This window comes from Diplotaxodon limnothrissa, linkage group LG23, assembly GCF_057381915.1.
Source record: "Diplotaxodon limnothrissa isolate DT_005_m linkage group LG23, D_limnothrissa_male_GT1.1, whole genome shotgun sequence".
NCBI classification, from domain to species: domain Eukaryota; kingdom Metazoa; phylum Chordata; class Actinopteri; order Cichliformes; family Cichlidae; genus Diplotaxodon; species Diplotaxodon limnothrissa.
In genome coordinates this window covers 6,553,729-6,574,456 of record NC_140617.1, presented here as the reverse complement: position 1 = coordinate 6,574,456, position 20,728 = coordinate 6,553,729, and the positions used below count along the sequence as shown (strand labels likewise).

General features: G+C 39.0%; 2 protein-coding genes across 2 annotated transcripts; one reads left to right on the top strand and one right to left on the bottom strand.

The window, feature by feature from the left end:
• Positions 1 to 234: 234 nt before the first annotated feature.
• Positions 235 to 4,098, bottom strand: LOC146607414 (E3 ubiquitin-protein ligase RNF170). Its single transcript, XM_085348566.1, has 6 exons — positions 4,039 to 4,098; positions 3,452 to 3,554; positions 2,832 to 2,940; positions 1,510 to 1,583; positions 1,313 to 1,423; positions 235 to 739 (listed from the first exon to the last, which is right to left on the bottom strand). The coding sequence occupies exons 2-6, from the start codon at positions 3,470 to 3,472 to the stop codon at positions 401 to 403; spliced, it is 654 nt and encodes a 217-aa protein (XP_085204692.1). The 5' UTR covers positions 3,473 to 3,554; positions 4,039 to 4,098; the 3' UTR covers positions 235 to 400.
• Positions 4,099 to 6,045: 1,947 nt separating this feature from the next.
• hook1 (hook microtubule-tethering protein 1) lies at positions 6,046 to 20,441 on the top strand. Its single transcript, XM_085347082.1, has 22 exons — positions 6,046 to 6,232; positions 9,134 to 9,219; positions 10,221 to 10,293; positions 11,866 to 11,916; positions 12,081 to 12,213; positions 12,452 to 12,519; positions 12,757 to 12,819; positions 13,753 to 13,836; positions 15,330 to 15,493; positions 15,573 to 15,713; positions 16,737 to 16,938; positions 17,107 to 17,217; positions 17,322 to 17,409; positions 17,495 to 17,561; positions 17,653 to 17,793; positions 17,930 to 18,017; positions 18,431 to 18,462; positions 18,572 to 18,654; positions 18,736 to 18,836; positions 18,914 to 19,015; positions 19,478 to 19,546; positions 19,638 to 20,441. The coding sequence occupies exons 1-22, from the start codon at positions 6,188 to 6,190 to the stop codon at positions 19,794 to 19,796; spliced, it is 2,151 nt and encodes a 716-aa protein (XP_085203208.1). The 5' UTR covers positions 6,046 to 6,187; the 3' UTR covers positions 19,797 to 20,441.
• The last annotated feature ends 287 nt before the right edge of the window (positions 20,442 to 20,728 follow it).

Below are 20,728 nucleotides of genomic sequence, written 5' to 3'. Positions count from 1 at the left end.
ATGTCAATAATACAGTACTGACGTGACACATGTTCTGTAGCTTACTGGAACAACACGTTTGTGTACACTGGTACAGATTTTTTTTTTAAAGGGAAAACAAAGACAAGTCAAACACTTAAGGACTCAAGAAGGGTTAAGGATTTGTAACCACATCTGAACCTACAAATTGCATAACATCATATTTTTAGTTAGTTTAGCATGAACTCTGTAAACAGTTCACAAAAACACCTGGAATCTGAATCTACATTTAGGGAGGCTCAGACAACCTCTAACACCTTGACTGTTGCATGCTGTGCAGTTGTCAATATTCTTCTAACCACTAATCCAGCCACAGGGAAGAAATTCAATAAAAGTCCATGTCTAACAGCTTGTGCTGCCACGCTCCAGCTGCTCATGCTCTCTAAAGTGAATCTCCCATCACTCCCTGTGAGGTTGTAGCATTTCCAGGTTGTCCTCTCTCTGGTGTTATTTGCTGGTTGATATTGATAACACAGATAAGGAGCAGGATGACCACCACCAGGTCGTCCAGGAGACCTAGCAGTCCACAGAGAGAGGGGTCTGTTTCTAGGGTACTCAATGAAGACACTGCATCCAGAGCAGGGGAGGAGATGGACATCACGGTCCCCACGCAGCACAGGGCAACCCTGAACAGAAACAGCCACACGAGTCCTCCCATGGTGCCCAGGCCACGAACCAGTAACTGCAGAAGCAAGGGGGTGTCACAGAGGTAGTCCGTTACCTGGAGGGGTAAGTATGCAGGAGGACATCAGACAACCAGATACCAAACATTTCAAGTTGGCGCAATCAAAAATGATCCACAAGATTTTTGACTGAGCACTTCGACATGGGTCAGGGGTATTCTGCTGATTTCCTGATGCTGCATTTATTATATTTGTGTCTCTCTTAAAAGCAAGAAATAAATTATTCTAAATGTATAGTCAAAAGTAGTTCCAGTTCTTAAGCATGAACGCTACAGGATATGTTTTCAAAGAAAAAAAACACACAAAGAAGGTCACGTGGCTTCTAGGTGTGTCATTGTGAGCTGTTGAGCTCATACCTCCTTTGTCTATCACTGTTGGTTAAACAGGACAATAACTGCTAGGTTGCATAAGAGGTATTCCCTTTTCTAACTCTTCGAGGAAATAATGAAAGAATTCTTTTCTTCCCTTTCAGATGCCCTGATAGATACCACGGCTTATGATATCTTAGAATAATAATAATAATAAAAGTATTCTTGGCTCTTCGATAGGTGAGTTTGCTGTTGGGGAGTAGCAGTACAATATTGTTACCGATGTTTTAACAGAGTACTGACCCTGCGCGGAGCTCCAGAATAACGTTTGTTGTAGGCTGTGATTTCATCGAGAACTTCTTTTGACTGCTGGTCTGATCGGGTCTCGCTGAACAGGTGGCAGAGCACGCTGACCTGCAAGATTGCAAGCATTTTTATTTCACGTCCACGCTCGTAACACATTTATGATGTACAGTAAAAGAACTAGGAGAATAACGCACCTTCTGTCTGCAAAGAGGACAACTGATTGCATCTAACCATGACCCATGCCTCCAATAGGTGATAAGACAGGGAGCTGCAGAATCAAACACAACTATTTATTTAACTCGTCATTTAATCTATAATAGATAGTATCAAGGTTGGATGAGTGCATTCATGCCATAAATGTTACTCAAAAGCTACAGATATGAACATCTAATTGACCATCTCAGATATGCCCAAAGAAATTCCAGGAGAAACACTTCCTAATAGGAATTTGCAGAATTATCCAGAATTTCAGGTTCTCAGTTCTACTGTTTAGTTTTTTGTTTTTTTTAAAGCAATAAGTTTATGCACAGTCATGGTTCTGGGTCATAACTCTGCATAAACTGGCTTTTGTTGTTATACTTAAGCAATCTTTGGCTGCCACATATAAATATGAGATATTTTTAAAAATTCATATTGGAAACATGAGAGATCACCATCCCAAGTTTTGGATATTCTTCAAAGAATATTATGCGCCTTGAATATGAGAAGCTGTGAACAAAATATCAGTCCTCTACCTGCAAAAATGTGGTGTCTTTAGGTCTCCAAATCTGCTGGTAGAGATTGGACATAATATTTCAGGGATTTCAACAACAGTCATTATATGCTATCCACTCTTGAGACTTTATATTCATAGTGCCATGTTACCAGATATTTACACCAGAAAACTGAAGGATCTAGCTCAAGTTATTTAAAAAAAAACAATCATTGAGAAGTCAACCTTTCTCCTGGATTCTTTTTTTCAGGCAAATCTAAGGTAAATGACCCTGTAGCAAAAATTACAAGAGCCCTTCTCAAAAGCAGATTTGTAAAGACCTGAACATTTTTACATGGTTAGCCTAATATACGGATACGAGCTCTGTTTTTTTATTCTATGTATTATACACCTCTCAGGTCAACTCATAGCGCAACTCTCCTTAATGCTCCAAGTGTAGATTATGAATTTGGGTTAATGATGTTGAGGTTTTGCTTTCCTAGTAGCGGGCATAAAACCTCCATCTCGCATCGTCTGTGAACACATACCTTACTGTGTTTGGTCGTTTGCTCCTCTATCTACAAGTGTAATGGGTGGACCGTGGCAAACGTTAATTATTAAAAGCCAAACAGATGGGCCAAACAGATGGGCCTGAAACAGCTACAGCACACTACTTCTACACTGATCAGTGAATAAATCGCATAAACTAAGACACGAAGTGTGAGCCCTAATCACAGATGATTGACCGAACGGGTGTGTGCATAAAATAATTAGAGTCTGAGAAGATTTTGGTCAGTTTGTGTAAATGTGTGCAGGATCTCGTACCGCAGAACAAATGGCCACAGTTCGTCTGGACTGGGAATCTGGCCGTCTGCAGGCAGACTGGGCAGTGCCAGTCTCGTCTGTTCGAAGACTGACATGCCTGCATGGATTCCTAAAAACAGGAGAGACGAGGAGACATAGAAGAGAAGACATAAGTGAAAAGTAGGAAGAAAAAAAAGGACAATGACAGAAGAATCGATAAGCGTTTTCTATTCCTATTCCTGGTGTTCATGGATTTCAAGTGAAATAATCTTTGAAAAGCTTATACCGATGTAACGGTGAAACACAGAACACAACACAACAGAAAACTTTTGATTTGAGTCATGCAAGCAGTGACATCAACTTCCTCCACCAGACTGTGCCCCCAATAAAAGCAATAAATTACCTTTTTTATAACCCAGGAAGTGTCTTATAAATAATGTTTTCCCAGTTTCCGTGTAGGAGAAACTGTTTTAAAAATCCAAATTAATGTAACTCTTTAAGTTAAAGCATGAGATTCACCCAAGTGCTTCAGAGATAGTGACAAAGAGAAGTGTAACCCCCACTGAAAACAAGGAAATATAATAAGCCCCTGCATGACATGAGCTTTACTGTGAGTGTATGCGTTTGTGTGAACCACTCACCTTTAGGCAGCTCATATACATTGATGTTGACTGATCAGGTGTGCACAGCAAATACGTGGATTATCCTACAGGCGACCCTGACTCAGTGGAACTTCAGTCTGATCTGAAACACAACATGACATAGCAACATAGATAAACACACCTGTAATGCTAGTTTATCTAAATAATGATTTAATTATTGATGTGTGAGATAAAGAGAACAGAAGCTCAGCTCTTCTCTGTTTGCGGATTACGGCTACTGATGCTCCGACTTCAGCGTTCGGACTGCTAATTTAAATGGTTTGTAAAGCTTAGCCTGCACTAACAGGTGAAATATTTTTTTCAGATGGAAAGATGAAACTGTTAATAACAATATGCTCAAATCAAAGAAGGCTGCAGGTTTATAACAGATTTCATTTGTCAAATAACTTCAGTATCAATTTATGGCTCAGATCACCTAATGGGCTTAACATTAGGTCTGGTCTTTCATACAAATCAAGAAATCTGTAAGAAACACACTCAACAAATTCCCCCAAACCTTCTCTAACAATTTGGTAAAGCACAAAATCATATTTCTATTACAGAAAACATTGGAAAAAAAGACTCACCTGGACTTAAATCTGTTGCACGGGTGTATAGAGGTTAGGCAGATAGATAATCAGTGTCTTCTAGAAGGAAGTGAAGTGCTGCCCAACAGCATCACTGAACAAAATAAATTGAAGCTCCCTGTTAATGATCAACTACATTTTCCAATATCAGCTGGCCTGTGAGTCTTTCTACTTAAAGGGGACAGCATTGTCAGATCAATACATTGGTGCTTTGTACAAAACTCACTTACTTCCCTTTAAAATAGGCAGCTGTCAACCTTTAGTCTCAAAATAAATACAAAAAAACGAGAAAAAAAATCAACATATTTGTTCCTTCAGTCTGGCCAGAGGTAACCGGTTTGGGTCGCATGACCAGATCAAAGCCAGAAAAGATTCCTCCTACGCTTTGTTTAAGTAGGTTATATTTGAACTTGCCAATAATTTACCCAGAGTTTACTTAGCCAAAACCTTGTCCATGCAATGCTTTTTTATATTACTACACCAAGGGTACTTCAACTGATCCTTTGATCCAAATCCAAGTTGCAATGTGAAAGTAAGAAATGTCTAAATCGGTGGATAGTAAAACCATTAAAAACAGAGTACTACATGAACATAGCATTGACTTACTGTGGCAAATATTTGTGGCAAAGCAACCTGTCTGGTAGTGCCAAATGTTGTGACAGCCATCACGTACTTTTCCAAGGCAGCTATTGCAGAAATATCTTGTCAAATATTTGCCCTGGCACTTCACCATACCTTAAACGCTAAAAAAGGGAAGTTCATGTGGATCAAATCCTCTAAAAATAGCCACTATAGGGTCAAGGTCTGAGTGGCAGAAATCAGGAGATAAATGAGGTCCTCATCCAAAGAGAGTTTAATGGGTAAAGTCCAGAGTCAGTTCAAGCACGTACTATTTTATGAGTGTGTCAAATTTTAGCTTTGATTTGTGATCATTAGGTTGCTTGCTGAGTGATGTAACAATCCCTTTATAATAGGTGCTCTTTAAGATTTGTTTGTAATTTTCCATGGTGTGGCTTGGGAAAGCATGTGACACAGAGAAGATTTCATATCAACTAGACACAACCTCATGTGAGGCATAAAATAAATGGGTAACTTGAGAAATTTATAGCCTTCATGGGAAATGATTTACTCGCAGAGAGTAGCTGACATGCTGCCAGGGTTTTAGTGGCTCTTTGGGAACAGTGCAGATTACAGAAATACTTGTATAGCCAATAAAACGTGTCCTAGGGATTATCATTCCAACAGCATTTATCTTAAAGCTCTGCCTAAGAAAATTTGCTGTGCAGGATTTTTAATTTGTTGGGTGTGATAATAAAATATTTTAAAGCAGAGAAGCCAAACATGATATAAACTGCAGTGAATAGATGTTGGCTGAGCAAGCTTGAGCCACATTTATGTTTGGGCCACTATCTCTTGCTCAGTATCACTTTTTACATGGTTTTGGTTGTGGCTTGTTTCAAGCAGCAAATAGTTTGAAATATTTACCTTTGCCTGCAAATCTGATTGTTTTTTTGGGAATTCGATACTGTCTGGTTTCTCCTTAAGTTATCATATCAGTGTATAAAGACTTTAGTCACGATGCTGTAGCCTCGAGCAGGGTTTTTACTACTTAACTGTTAACTGCAGGTGAAATGACGACCTCATTTGGGGGAAATGGATACTGTAACCTTTATAGAACACAATAAATAATACTAAATTAGCCACGCTCCATTTTCTTCTAATAACTTTTTGTTTTCCTGTTCCCTAATATCGGTGGGCAAAGAAAACGACTGAACGGACAAAAAATGTGTTTATTTTGTGCAGATAAGTGAGGCGTACAGGAATTTCAAATCAAGCTGTCTGATTGGCCAGAGTGTGGAGTCACAGCCGTCAATCATCCCCGATCTTAATACCGATTGGTTTCTGCTTAGATACCCTCTCACTTCGCAACAACCCAACCTGTAAGCAAGAAGAAGAAGCTACGCTATTCGCGTACATCTTACGCAAACTTAAGTCAGACAGGTCTTCACTCGTCTTCAAAATACGTATCTGACGTTAGATAGCCACCTTTGGCAGCAGGTGAGGTCAAATGCTGAGGGACAGAGCGGAAGAGCTTTTTTGCCGACAGGTGGAGGAAGAAATATTTTAGCTTTAAGCTAAAAGGCAACAAATGGACGAAAACAAGACGGAGCTGGTCGAAAGCCTCATAATATGGGTGAGTCTATTTGTGAATGTGTCGCCGAAACCGCGGAAGGGATTTAAGTCACCTGTTTGTAGCTGGTGGGGGTGTCAACGAAAGAAACTGGAGAGAAAATGAAGGAAATCTGACAATTTGTTCGGACGGTGTAATGGCAGAATAAGGTCGTTATTAGAGAGATTAGCTTCTTGTGCAGCTGTTGTTCGTCTCTGTGACCCCATAGGTAGGAAATGTAGCTGGGGGCGGGGGGTCCTGCAGTCTGCTGAATGTAAAGTTAACACCTAGCAGGTGCAAAGATAACAATCCTCTAGTTTATGTGGTTTGGCAAGACTCGGGCTGCTAATCCAATTAACCAGGGGGGTATTTGCGGAATGTCGCGGTTTGGATTTTTGCTAATGTTATGTAACTGCTTAAATGTAGCAAACAGCAGCAAGTAATAAGGCACTTTGCGCTCACAGAGAACAAACAGTTTTGCTGCCTGTCTTGTGGTTAGTAATAGGATAAGCGCTGAGTTAATGAGATCTCGTCCAGGATCCACGATTGCTGTGTCTGTCAGTAAGCCACTTTGTTGAACCCGTAACTTTGAACAGCAGTGTCACTAAGTAACGGGTCAACTTACCCAATGCCAAAAACAAGAAAATGTGTAAAGGTGTCCCATGAAGGGAGTAAAACTTCCTATAAACTCTTCAAAACCGTGCTTGGTGGTCTTTAAATTTTATCGTGACTATAGCTGCACTGTTCTTGCGGAAGGATATTGATATTAGACTGTGAGAATTAACCGTACACCGTGGCTGCTGCTTGAATTATTTACATCATCATGTAAGCAAGAAAGCCTTTTTCTTTACTTGGGTCTGCGGTGGTTTCTTTGCCACTGTTGTCCTGTGTGTCCCTGTACATCCTGCCCTAAACATTTATCATTTCTTCTATGTCCTAGTGCTGCTCGATTATGGGAAACGTTATACTTGGAATTGTTTTAGTCAATATTGAGGGTTTTTTTTTTTTAACTCAGTGGTTTGACTTTGGAAACATTTTGCAAATGTAGAAAAGTAAAAAAACACTGCTATAAATGAGACAAACAAGACTAAAGAAGAACACAAATGAAACGGTGCAAAGTGATGATGTGTCTTATTCTGTCCTCTCATCTTTCCTTATTCTCTGTAGGGGTTTTGAAACAACTACAGTGCAGTGAAAACTATTTGCCACCCTTCTGATTTATTTATTTATTTATTTTTTGGTTGTTTGTTTGTTTTTGTCCCATCATGTTTCAGATCATCACATTTTAATATTAGACAATGATAAGCCCAGTAAAAACAAAGATGCAGTTTTAAATGATGATTTCATTTAAGGGAAAAAAGTTACTTGGCTTATCTATGTTGAAAAAGAAATCCCCCCCCCCCCCCCCCCCCCCCTTCCTTTTAAATCATAATTAACTGTGATTAACCAAATTTTTTTGGAAGCCTGAGTTTAATTTCACTGTTAAATCACAAAAGCACTTAGATGGAACCTGTCTGACAAGGTGAAACAGGCTAAAAGGTCTCAAAAGGTAGCAGCGAACCACAGTGAGACCCATTATTCACAAATGGAGACAACTTGGAACAGTAGTGAACAGTGGTAAGCCTACCAAAATTATCATCAATAATCCATTAATGACTCATCATGAAGGTCACAAAAGAACCAGGAACCTGGAAGACTGCATGTTTCCCTTGCATCAGTCAAGGCTGATCTTTGCAATTAAGAAGGAAATTGAGCAAAAATGCCATCCATGGAGGTTCCAAGGAGAAAACCACTGCTGACCAAAAAGGAAACAAAGGCTTGTCTCACATGTCCAAGACTTTTGGAGAAATATACTGTGGAGTGACAAGACACATTGAACCTTTTCAAATGTTTGCATCCCATTACATCTGGCATAAAACTATCATACCATTTCAAAAACAGTACATCAAGTCGAGAGTCAAACGTGGTGGTGGTAGTGTGATGGTTGCTTTGTTGCTTCAGGACCTGGACAACTTGATGGTGACATAAATTCTGCTCCGACAATTAGTTTGTGGCTGAATTCAAACAATTCTGCAAAGAACATTTGGCCAAAATTCCTCCACAGCAGCTGTTCCCAAAGCTAAGAGTGCTGCGCCCCATTTAAAAATGAAAGATTCCAGAGGGGCCTGCCATCATTAAATCTGTACTCTTTACAAAATATGAAATGGTGCTCAATTTCCATGAAAATTTTATAAAAATAAAATAAAATAAGTGGCTATAAATTGCTAATGCTACCAAGTCATATATGCAAAGTATAAAGGCCAACGTTTGACCCACTTGCCACTGCAGCACAAACTTCAATAATAATAAATTTAGGTCAGAGTAATGTTCTGTTACCAGTTTTAAATCACCTTTTTATATAAATAAATACATTTATATAAACATGTTACTGTACATACTTGAGTGAGTAATTTCACACTGAATTTCTGTTATTACTGTAGCCCACCAGGGGGCCCTGGCCCACACTTTAAGAATCACTACTGCACAGCAACCCGAGACACTCGTTGTCACTTAACACAAACACTTGCAGTTCTTGCTGCTAAGGGTGGCGCAACTAGTTATTAGGTTTAAGGGGCAATTACTTTTCAGGTATGTCCAGGTATGTTTAAATAGCTTTGTTCTGTTATTTTTTTTAAAAAAAATCATAATTTGAAGGGTTCTTTCTGTAATAATATTTGTTTGATCTAAAACAGGTAAAATCTTCTTTGCAAATATGCAAAGAAGTAAAAAATAGAAAGGGGGCAAATACTTCACAGCACTGTATGGCATCTCAGAATCTTTGTAATGTTGTAGTTAAAGTCTTTAAAATATATTTGCTGGTGCACTACTACATTATTCCCTTGGTTTATCAGTCATCATAATATTATTTTGTTTTCTGCCTCTCAGCTGCAAACTTTCAACACTCCTGCATCCTGCCAAACAGTGGAGGAGCTGACCACTGGAGCAGCAATGTCACAGGCTCTGCATCAGATGTGAGAGCACATGCTTTATTTATTTCCAGCCAGTAATTCATGTCACACATGCTCCTGCCTACTCCACGTTAGGTCAAACGTGCACTGCTGGAACAGTTGGGATAATGTGCTTGCATTTTTTTTGCTCTCACGCCCTCATTAGTTCCTCTACTATAGAGAGAAAGGGTACTTGTGCTTTAAAGTGCACACAAACAAAAAGAAAACTACTGATCTTATCTTATTACATTTCTGGCCAGCACCACATTGTAGTCATTGACAAGAACCCCTCACAGCAAGAACATTTTGGGTACAAAGTAGAGCTGCTTAATTATGGCAACAATCTTAATCACAATTATGATGAGGATTATTTATCACAAAAAGTTAACTTAAAATGAAGTGCATTTGTTAAACGTTTTAGTTTAACAGAGAGAACAGAGAAAGTGCCCCACTGTAAAGGAAAGGCAAAGTGAAAGCACCATTTCAAACACTTGTTGGAGGTTTTAATTGTAAGTGAATATCAATTTCAGTTATAGCAGTTATAGTTTGCACAGTTATAGCTTTGTGTGATATTTCTGAGAGCGAGAATGGAGTTTGCATGCTCTCACCTATCACATGTCAGATATTTCCAATAAGATAATATCTTACTCATATAATCCACAATCAGTGGGTTAGTTTAGAATTCAAACATTTTCTCCTATTACAGAAACAATTTTGCCACTTTTGCCTGACAGAGTTGTTCTAAAAGTCAAAAGTGTCTCTTCTATGGAAACTCATTTTCACCTAATTAAATTTTTTTCTGGCTCTTCCCCATGTACAACCCACAGCTGAATAAAAGAACTTGCCTGTTGTATCTCATCTAATGCTGGCAGTTGTAGAAATTAAACAGCTTGAGTAGAAAAGGTTGTAGCATTTATTTCAGAAATTTCATGCACATAACATGGATATCTAACAAAGAATGTGAACTGTACACTACTAAACAAGGACTCTTGTGTAGAATAAGTCTTATCATCTCTGTGCTTCAGAGACCCTGCATGGTTCACTGATGGATGGCTCAGTCGTATCAAAACGGATGTTGAAGACAACTGGAGATTAAAGGTACAAAGTACTACCATGCCCCATGTTTGCTTTTTGTTCACTTTGGGTTTTTCTTTTAAATGTTTATTTTTCTTCTAATTTGCTGAACCCTTTGTGTGCTAAATCCTTTGTTTGCTCCACACCTGCAAAACTGTCCTTGACACTGATCTCCAAGCTGCTCCAGGGGTTCTGCTTAAGCGTGCACTCTGACTCTGCGCTCTGACTCTTCTGGTGAAAGTGTGCATGTATGTTTGTCCAAATATGTCAGCTGTAAAGTGTAAGGATGATGAAAAAAAAAAAAAAGCCATTTTCTCCACATTGATTTGGTTGTGATGCTTTCCCTGCTGCTGCCTTGTCCTCTTTCCTGAATGCTTTTTTTCGTGGACACATCCTTTATTGCAGCGGTCCCCAACCTTTTTTGCACCACGGACCAGTTTATGTCCGACAATATTTTCACAGACCGGCCTTTAAGGTGTCTCGGATAAATACAACAAAATAAAACCAGCACCGGTACCAACAAAAGAAGATTTATTCATAACACATGGGAAAAGACCCAGGAAAACCGAGTTAATGATAAAAACTATAAAAATCCTGAAAACCATGAATTTTACACCCGAGCCTCAACTCTCGTGGCCCGGTACCGGTCCGTGGCCTGGGGTTTGGGGATCGTTACTTTATTGTGCATATAATAGAAGTCTTATTTACATGTGGGTCATTCATCTCAAATCTTTTGCCTGAACATTTCAGATTTCTTTTAAAATGTTATGGTCCAAAAATAAAAAATTCTTGTCATTTTCTTGATCAGTCCAGCATGAAAGTTGAATGTAAATAAGATTTTCTTAATATTTGTGAATAAGAATTTCATGTTAAATAGTATTCTTCTTGTTTTATTCATTTTTTTTTTTTAAATTATTGTTAAATACAACTCTATACTCTTCAGAAATTATCGTCTGCAATGTCCCTTTTTTTTTAATTGTCGTGTCATAAAATATGGGACTTTCCAGAAATGTTTCCTTTTTTCATATTTTAACTGGCAAATATGCAAACATTTTTTATTTATGTGTCTCAAATTACTCATTCATTTTTATAGAGCGGCCAGTGAAAATTTTTGGCTTTTTTAGGCTCAAAATAGTTTTTGAGATATATTCAAGTTCAAAAATTGCCTCAGATTTCAATGTGCAAAAATAAGGCTTTACAGTAGATGGACAGGCCTTTAAAAAAAAAAAGAAAAAAAGGATATTTATAGATAATTATCTACAAGTATTTGCTACATGACCTCAAGGTTGACTGCAATTGCTATATAATTTTATTTTTTAAACCATAAGATTTTCAGGCAAATCAGAGGTGGCTGAGCAGAAATTTGATGATGAGCGATTAAATGACCTAATTTGGTCTTAAGCGTTATCATTAACATTAACTTAATGTACTATGCAACTCAAAATATCTGCCATGAAAAAGGACATTTTCAAATGTGTGATTAAAAAGTTTCTCTCTTTTCTTTTGGTCTGCATGAACGTATATTGTTTTCCATTGTTGTTTGTTCATTTTGATCGATATAAAACAAATATGAGAATATTTTATATCTTTCCTCAGATGAACAACCTGAAAAAGATACTTCAGATGGTGGTTGACTATTATAATGAGGTATGGAGAATGTAATCCTTGTTTATGCAGAGATGTTAAGTCATTGGTAGAGTCGACTACAGAATCTGAAAACCTATAAACAGTTGTTTACGGCTTTTCTACATCTTAGAGAAAAGCTTTAGTGAAAAGTTAATGTGCAGCTTTTATTTTCTGTGCACCTTCAGGTCTTATCCCAGGAAATTTCAGATTTTCCCTTGCCAGATGTGTCACTGGTGGCAGAGCATTCAGACCCCACTGAACTGGGGAGACTTCTGCAGCTTATACTGGGCTGTGCAGTCAGATGTGAGCGCAAACAGGGTATGTTGCTGCTTGTGTGTTACACATAATCTCTACACTCATGTAAGACCCAATTAAAGACATTTTGCATGAGCAAAATGTAAAAAAAATAAATAAAAATGTTGTAACATGTCACTTACAAAGACGGAGTTTATGAGATTAGAAACCAGTGAGGACAGGTGCTGCATTTAGTAGTTTGACAAAATATTACAATGGTGTGTACGTTTGTGTGATTTAATCTCCCTCATTATATCACCAGAATACATTCAGTTCATCATGACCTTGGAGGAGTCTGTGCAGCATGTTGTCATGACAGCCATCCAGGAGGTCAGCTTGTTTTAATATAGCATTACTTGCTCTGACAAATTAGCTGTATTAAAGATACTCAGAAACAGCTTTGCTGAGCATTTCTGCCATTTTAAATAACAGTAACTGTTTCAGCAGCAGAAGCAATAGTGTATGAAGGAGGTTCGAGTATTTGCTTGCATGTGGTGAAATAGGTTGAGGCTTTGCAGCTTTTTCAGTTAGTGTATGTAATAAACTCTGCTCCATTTTCCTCTTCAGCTCATGAGTAAAGAGACCAAGACCGCATTTGGAGCAGAGCTGTCCGGGGATTTGGAACAGCAGGTTAGTATTATTATTATATCCCACTCAGTCTGAAAGAAAGTGTGTTGCTAAATGCATTGTTAATGCCCATTTGGTGCGATATGGTGGATATGAATGCATTGGGAGGCAAATCGGGGTTCAGTATCTTGCTCAAGAATACTGTGACATGTGGACCGGAGCAGACTAGGATTGAGCCACCTACCTTCCGATTGGTAGACGACCTGATCTGCCACCTGAGTGACAGCCGCTCCTCTATTTCTTTGCAGTTAAAATGTTCCTTTAGAGCCGCTTGCAACCTCAGCGTTTGGCTCATAGATATTACTTGCACACATACTGACCTCATAATTTAAAACTTTAGTTGTATTTAATAATATGTTTTTTCTAACATGCATAAAGTCTAAAGTAGTTCAGCTTACTCTAATTTGCTTGTGCTAAGTCAAGCAAAGGACCTGTGTATGTAATTTAAATTGTTGGCTTGTTCAGCTTGTCAGTTTATTGACTTGTTCTTGGAGCGTTACTGTACCGTGCAAACTGCACAAGTCAGTAATGTAACTTTTGTCAGGCAGTTGGCATCGCAGCTGCTGATAATATTGCCATTTCAAAGGAGTCCACCCAACTTATTTCTGTAACTTGAGCCTTTATTTTCCTTGACGTGTTTGCGGAAGAACGTTGTCACTGTGCAGAGACTACCACAGCTCAAGTACTGACATGAACTGCACATGTGGCGCTGGAGATCTGCATCTTCAATGGGAAAATGAATCGGGGAACATTGATGGTTTTGTATTGATTTTATGAGTAATGTATTTTATGCTTAGTTCTTGAACTTAGCTTTTTTTTTTATTTTTTATTTTTTTAAGAAAAACTTAGCCATTTAATATTTGCTTTCTCTGATCCATGAGAGAATCACATCAGTGTCTCTTCGATAATTTAACTTCTAAATCCTCATGTGTCCAGCTGAAAAAAGCTCTTGAGGACCTCGCTGCACTTCAGACAGAGAAGGAAGCGCTAACCCAGCGATGTCAAGAGCTGGACCTACAGGTGAGTGCAGACCTGTTACACACAGCCAAGGTGAATTTCTATTGAGAAATACTCTTGAATCTGATTGACTAGCGCTCTTTTGCCTTACTTTGCTGATATTCAGGTCTCTATGTCTCCACACATACATGTCTATGTACAGTATAAACAGGAATTGTGTAATGCTTTGCTCCATTGTGTGGAGCTGCTGTGGCAGAATGACCATGAGCTTAGAGTCTGGGCTCAGCTTGTCCTACCGTGCCATTCAGCCCATGCTCTGCCACTGCTACAAGGCCTCATTCATCACTGAACAGGCAGACTAATTTTAGCATAGGGACTGATCAACTGTTCAACTGGACTCTCGACAGATTGATTTGTTCTGTTTCCAGTCTTGCTCTTCTCTGATCGTAGCGAGGTAAGTATAACATGGTTGTCTGTCCCGCGCAACTAAACTCAACTAAACGAGCTGCTTAAATATTTGTACTCTAACTCTGCTAACAGACGGTTCAGTTGGGATTCTGTTTGACACAGGGCACACAATGCTTATTTAATAATTTTTACTGTTTTTCCAGTAATTAACCTAAAGACTTTGCCATATTCTTTTGAGAAAAGCAACATTACATTATTTTGTAATGTATATGGGTCTTTTGTACTGATGTGCTGTGTTACTAATTATGTGTTGTTTTAAAGATTCAAACTATCAAAATAAATGGCTTTAAGTTAGCCTACAACAGGCCATACAGAGTTACTAAATAATTTTATTTTACATGGTTTTGTTTGGTGGTAGTAGATAAATTGAAAATGCATTTTGTAAATATTTTACACGCACAGTAAGAGGTTTTGACATCTTACATTGGTAGTAGGCTCCTTATCATTTACCCTTGCGTTTGGAAATGCTGTTGTCATCGAGGCCGCCTGTTGCCATGGGTGTATAGTCTGCAGCATCCTGCCGAAAGGTTGCATCAGTCAAAGAAACATGCACATGAAGGTCAGAATCAAAGGTCTACTAGCAGAACTCTGCACTATAACAAGATCACTGAAATTATTCTGTGCTTGACCTGTGATTTTTAGTCATGTGCCTGATTGGTATTCATAATAAGAAGAATAATAGTGAACATATATCTCAACTTTAGTTGTAGACAAGTTGTAAGGACGTTATGGGATAGGAATTTAAACAGTCATGTGTTATTCTCAAACTAATGTTTCATAAACTGGCAACCAGCTTTGAGGTACTGGTGAGTGAGAATGAAAACTAACCATGCATTAACATGTTTGCTTAAAGTGCACTTTGTCTGTGCTCTGCTTTCAGCATGGATTAACTGCACTGTTTGCTTTAACAGCTGGGAAAGTAAATTCTCATGGCAGTGGTGTATCTTTTGATGCGATGATGTTGTGACATTTTACTTTGCATGAAATAAATGAAGATATTTCATGTCATATTTTTTCCCCCGATGAAACCAGTTCAACTTTAAAACTACTTGTGGGAATGGCTCGCTCACCTTACTTTCCCTGCACAGGTGGCTGTTCTTCAAGAGGAACGGAACAGCTTATTGGCTGAGAATGACGTCCTAACAGACCGAGCTAATCAGCTGGACACATTTGATGACCCAAGCACGCCGTCGGGAAGAAAACACAGTCAGTTACAGCAACAGCTAGAAACACTGCAGGAGGAGAACTTCAGGTTTGTCCTTTCCTCTTGAAATGGCTGATGAACCTCCCTATGGTGAAAACAAAACAATGATGTGTTATGCATTTTCTAGGCTGGAGGCTGCTAAGGATGACTATCGGATCCACTGTGAGGAGCTGGAGAAGCAGCTGATAGAAGTTCAGCACCGAAATGATGAGCTCACCAGCTTGGCAGAAGAATCGCGAGCTCTCAAAGATGAACTGGATGTGCTGAGGTTTGTGTCTGTAATACAATAGATTCATTAAAGTATTAAATTGTTTAGAGGTAAGATCATACAAATTCAGTAAAATAAAAATGCATTTCAGGCTCAGGATTAGAAATTATTGCATCAGTTGGATAACTTAAATTGGTTTGGAGAAAAAGTTAGCGAGGCAAGGCTGAGATTATTTGGACATATGTAGAGGAGGGTTAGTGCTTACAATGAAAAAACGATGTTGAATATGGAGTTGCTAGGTGAAGGGAAAAGTGGATGACCACAAAAAAGATTCATGGATATAGCGACGGAACACACACAGAAGGTTGGTGTGAAGGAAGATGATGCTAGGGATACGCTCAGATGGAGACACATGATCTGTTGTGGTGACTTCTAAAGGGAGTAATCGAAGGACCGTTTACAAGCAGCCACTTTCTGTTGCTTCCTGCTGCAAAACTAGTAGAGGCAGTAAGGCCACACCCTTCAATGAGTGAAACTGGCTGATGTTTGCGTTTCTGACCTTAACAATAAGGGGTGTCATTTTGCTGGCATGAAATCGGCGTAACACCGGTACAGATTATCTCGTTCCAGTAAATGACTAATTCTTAATCGATAATGTTACAGGAAGTGAAACAATGAGATTTCGAATTTCTTTTGTAAGTGTCCTGAGACTAGATAATCAGCAGGTTTTTGAAACTAGAGCTCTTTGATCTCTCACGCAAGCACTGGGAGATCCTTTAAGTTCAACACAAAAGGTGCTTACCTTGGATCAAAATGTTCTACCTTAGCGTTATTTCTGAAGACGCTCTTGTTCACGGTTATAATGGAGACTCAAATGTGTGGTGACAATATTTTACAGTCCTTCATATTCTTGCGTAGGAAAATGTTTGTTTTACGCTATTTAATATGTAACTAATTAAAGAGGTAGTTTTAAAGTATGCAGTGATCTTAATATCTGTATTAAAATGTTGCTTATTCCAGGCACAGTAAATTGAGATATGTGCTGCAGTACTGTACATTTCAGTTTTCCTATGTGCTGTATAGGAACTGCTCAGATCGGGTGGTGATGCTGGAGGCTTCGGTGGAAACGTACAAGCGCAAGCTGGAGAATCTGGGTGATTTAAAGAGGCAGATGAAACTATTGGAGGAAAACAACATGACTTACATGCAAAACACAGTCAGTCTGGAGGAAGAGCTGCGCAAGGCCAACGCTGCCCGTGCACAGCTCGAGACATACAAGAGACAGGTAAATGACATGCAAAAGCACAGCTCGAACTTTCATCCAAAATCCACACAAATTATAAATCTCACAATATAATCATTTGTTTGTAATAATAACATTTATTGGCATTTTTTGAGCAATAATGTGTCTGGTGGTGGATGAGTTTATATTATTACATTTTCATTTATTTAGGTCCAGGAGCTACACAGGAAGTTGTCTGAGGAGACGAGGCGAGCAGACAACCTGGCGTTTGAGATGAAGAAGTTGGAGGAGAAACATGAAACTGCAACGAAAGAAAAAGAGGTTTAACAGCATTTTTTTTTTAGTTAGCAATAATAAAGTAATAATTTTCTTCTAGCTGTGATAAAACTCCTAACATTGTTAAAAAATTTCTTCACCACCACAAGAGGATCATCATTGAGCGAGATTCTCTGAAGGAAATCAATGAGGAGCTTCGATGCACTCAAGCTCAGCAGCACCAACTCTCCCAAGCAGGTATCCTATAGGAAAGGTCATACCTGACATTAGTTATTGTGGTGTTGCTATGGTAATCTGAAATTTGCATGCTTATTTCATATAGGCATGCTTCCCTCTAGCAGCCCCAGTCATGATAACCTGGCTGCTGAGTTGATGCCCGTTGAGTACAGGTAGTATCTTACTGCTGTTGCTGCACTTAATAAGATTTTTACTTTTCCCACCAAACTGATGTGTGTGACTTATGTGTGTGTTATTGTTCAGAGAAAAGTTCATCCGGCTGCAGCATGAGAATAAGATGTTGAGAGTGCAGCAGGAAGAATATGAGCGTGAGAAGATCGCTTCTCTGCAGGCCCAGCTGGAGGAAGCACACAAGACTCGCAGTGAACTGGACACTGAAAACAGGTTTCTGTCAAGCACTGATAGATGTGATGGAAGCTGTTCTCTCCATACATTTAGTTTGATGTATTTTCATCATTTATCAAATGTATTTGATCTGGATGTTAACCTTTCATTCCTCTACATTCTGGTTAATCTTCAGACTGAGCCGAGAACGGGTCGGTGAGCTGCAGCAGCAGGTTGAGGACCTTCAAAAGGCTTTGCAGAGCCAGGCATCCAAGCCTGATGATGTAAGTTTGCCCAAATGGTCTGGCGTTAGTACAGAGAAAATGCAGAGTTAATGTTAGCCTGGTATATTTGATGCTGGCAAGGAATTACAAAAGAAAATCACTTTATATAAGGTAGGTAGATTGGTATTGGTAGAGAAAGATGTATGCACTGTAATTACAGCCATTTGTATACAATCACATAGCTGGTTTACAGCAAGATGCAAACCTCTGGTTAAATTTAAGAACAGGAAGGCCAAATTAACTTTTCCAGAAAACACCTTAAAGTGCCAGCACAGTTCTTTCAATCACGCCTTGATTGTTAGTTTTTACTTTAGAGTGAGTGTGTCAGGGGAAATCCTTTTATTTATTTTTGCCATCCAGAATGAAATTCCTTTACCACATTTAATCTTGTACTTCTATTTTCTCATTTTCAGTCAAACCTGAAGCGGAAACTTGATGCACACATGTAAGTGCAGCTGGTCTGAGCTTTGACAAATAACTGAGGGGTGCAAAATGAATTTCTATGTTTTCCAGTAGAGGGAGGTAAAGAAGCAGCATTTTTTCTTCCCCTTCAGGGTCCAACTGAACGAGGCCCAGGATGAAATCATGAAGAAGAAAGAGCTGCTGGAGGACCTTCAGCCTGACAACACTCAAACCTGTAAGTTGCACGTTTGCGTCATCATCAACACTAGACACAAAGTGATGGCTTAGTTATAAGTGTTGCTATTTTATTTGAAAGCTCTGAAGGTGGATGAGCTGATGGCTGCTCTTAAGAAGAAGGATGATGACATGAGAGCCATGGAGGAGAGATACAAGATGTATTTGGAGAAAGCTCGCAGTGTGGGTAATATTATTCATGTTTCGTTACTTTGAGTATTGTCTGTGTTAGTATTTCATTTCCTTTGTTCCTACTGTAGGTGATCCGAGCATTGGACCCTAAGCTGAATCCTGCTACTGCTGAGATCCAGGCTCTGAGGAACCAGGTTGCAGACCGAGACAAGCAGATTCTCAGCTTGGAAGTAAATCTGCATTTTAATCTTGTTCAAACTGAAGTTATATGTTTACTACATTTTTCCCTAAACTGAGTCAGTTTGCAGAGAAGAAACAGGTGTATCAGAATATACAGATATCAACAACAGTGTGAGAAAATTTATGTAAGCCATAAATTTCCAGGTTTTTGAATATGGCAGTCTCTAGCTTTTCCATTATAAAGTTCCAGTAATGTTTTCCCTTCTTGCATTTCCGAAACCAGTAAATAAGATTACCTCCCGTTGCCTCACTTTTAGGGCAAAGATCTGAAATTGGTTCATTTATCCTGTGGGGGTCTTTCTGGTGTGAAAGAAGTGATGTGGAAAAGCTTTTGATTGCTATATGAAAACATTACTGCTTACTGCTTGTTTTAAGTTGAAGGGTTGTTTATTTCATTTTATTTTACGTTTTCATTTAAACGGATTGACATTTTTTGGTTATTTGTCTCATAGCGTCAGTGTGAGCAGGCAAAGCTGAGAGAGTATGAGGAAAAACTGATTGTCACGGCGTGGTATAACAAGGTAAAGTAAAATGGTACATTGCCTGCAAGATGGTCAGTTACATATTTACCTACTGCCTCTTCTTCACTCAGTGTCTTCTTTCTGTACTCAGAGTCTGAACTTTCAGAAGCTGGCCATCGAATCACGTCTCGGGGGCTGCACTGCCTCCATGCTGTCTCCCGGTCAGTCCTTTCTGACACAGCAACGGCAAATCTCAAATGCCCCCCGCCGGGCACTTTCAATCAGCGTGCCTGCCACTACCTCCAAGTAGACTGTGTCACAGAGCCAAATGTCTCCCTTTATTCAGCTAAGGAAAAATCTATAAGCATCACTCCCTCCCATAAGTGACCTTAAACACATCTGCTCTCAAGACAGGGAGGGGTCAATGAAATGCTGATTGGGATCAGTGAGCATCGGCTCATCCAATAGGTCACCCACCTGATGATATTTATGCTCTCTTACTGTACATTGAACCTGGATAGAAAGTTAACCTACTGTTAACTCAAGCAGTGCACAATTCACCAACTCTAGAGTAGACTAGAACACATTTCTACCCTGTCTTTGCTTTGCTGTGCAGCTGAATACTTGTTATAATCAGCTCATTTATCTCCTGTCAGGACTAAGAGAAACATAACTGACTGCTTAACAATATTTAATATAGAGTTTGAGCCCACTCGTTTTAACGAATGTGATATTAATGAACACTAAAGCCGAGAACTTGTAACTTTAGACGGTTGTTGAAATACGTCCAAGTTGAACAGTCAAAGTATGCAGTGATGGTGACACGGTCATCAAACAGCAGCATCTGATGAAAAACACAAAGAAACTTTGGAAAATCAGTTCTGTGTCTGGTGCTGGCCACCAACTGCTTTTATGCTTCAGCCACTTAAAGATTTTTACTAAAATGGAAAAAAGCTCATCGTGTAAAGCTGTGAAAATCCTAAACCATTTAAAGTAAATCAAGAATATTTTTCTATATTCCCAGGGAGTGATGTGATCACAGTAAAAACTGCTGGGCCTTCTTGAATCATATTTAGCAGTGACTATCCAAGACTGTAGTCTCTAAATTTGTACAACTGTAATGTAAACATGATTTTAACACCAGCCTTTGATCCAAATGTCAGAATCAGGTTGAACATTTATATAGTACCTTCAAATTGTAACTTGAATTTTTTTTTCTTACTCTAATCAGGTTGTATCGTG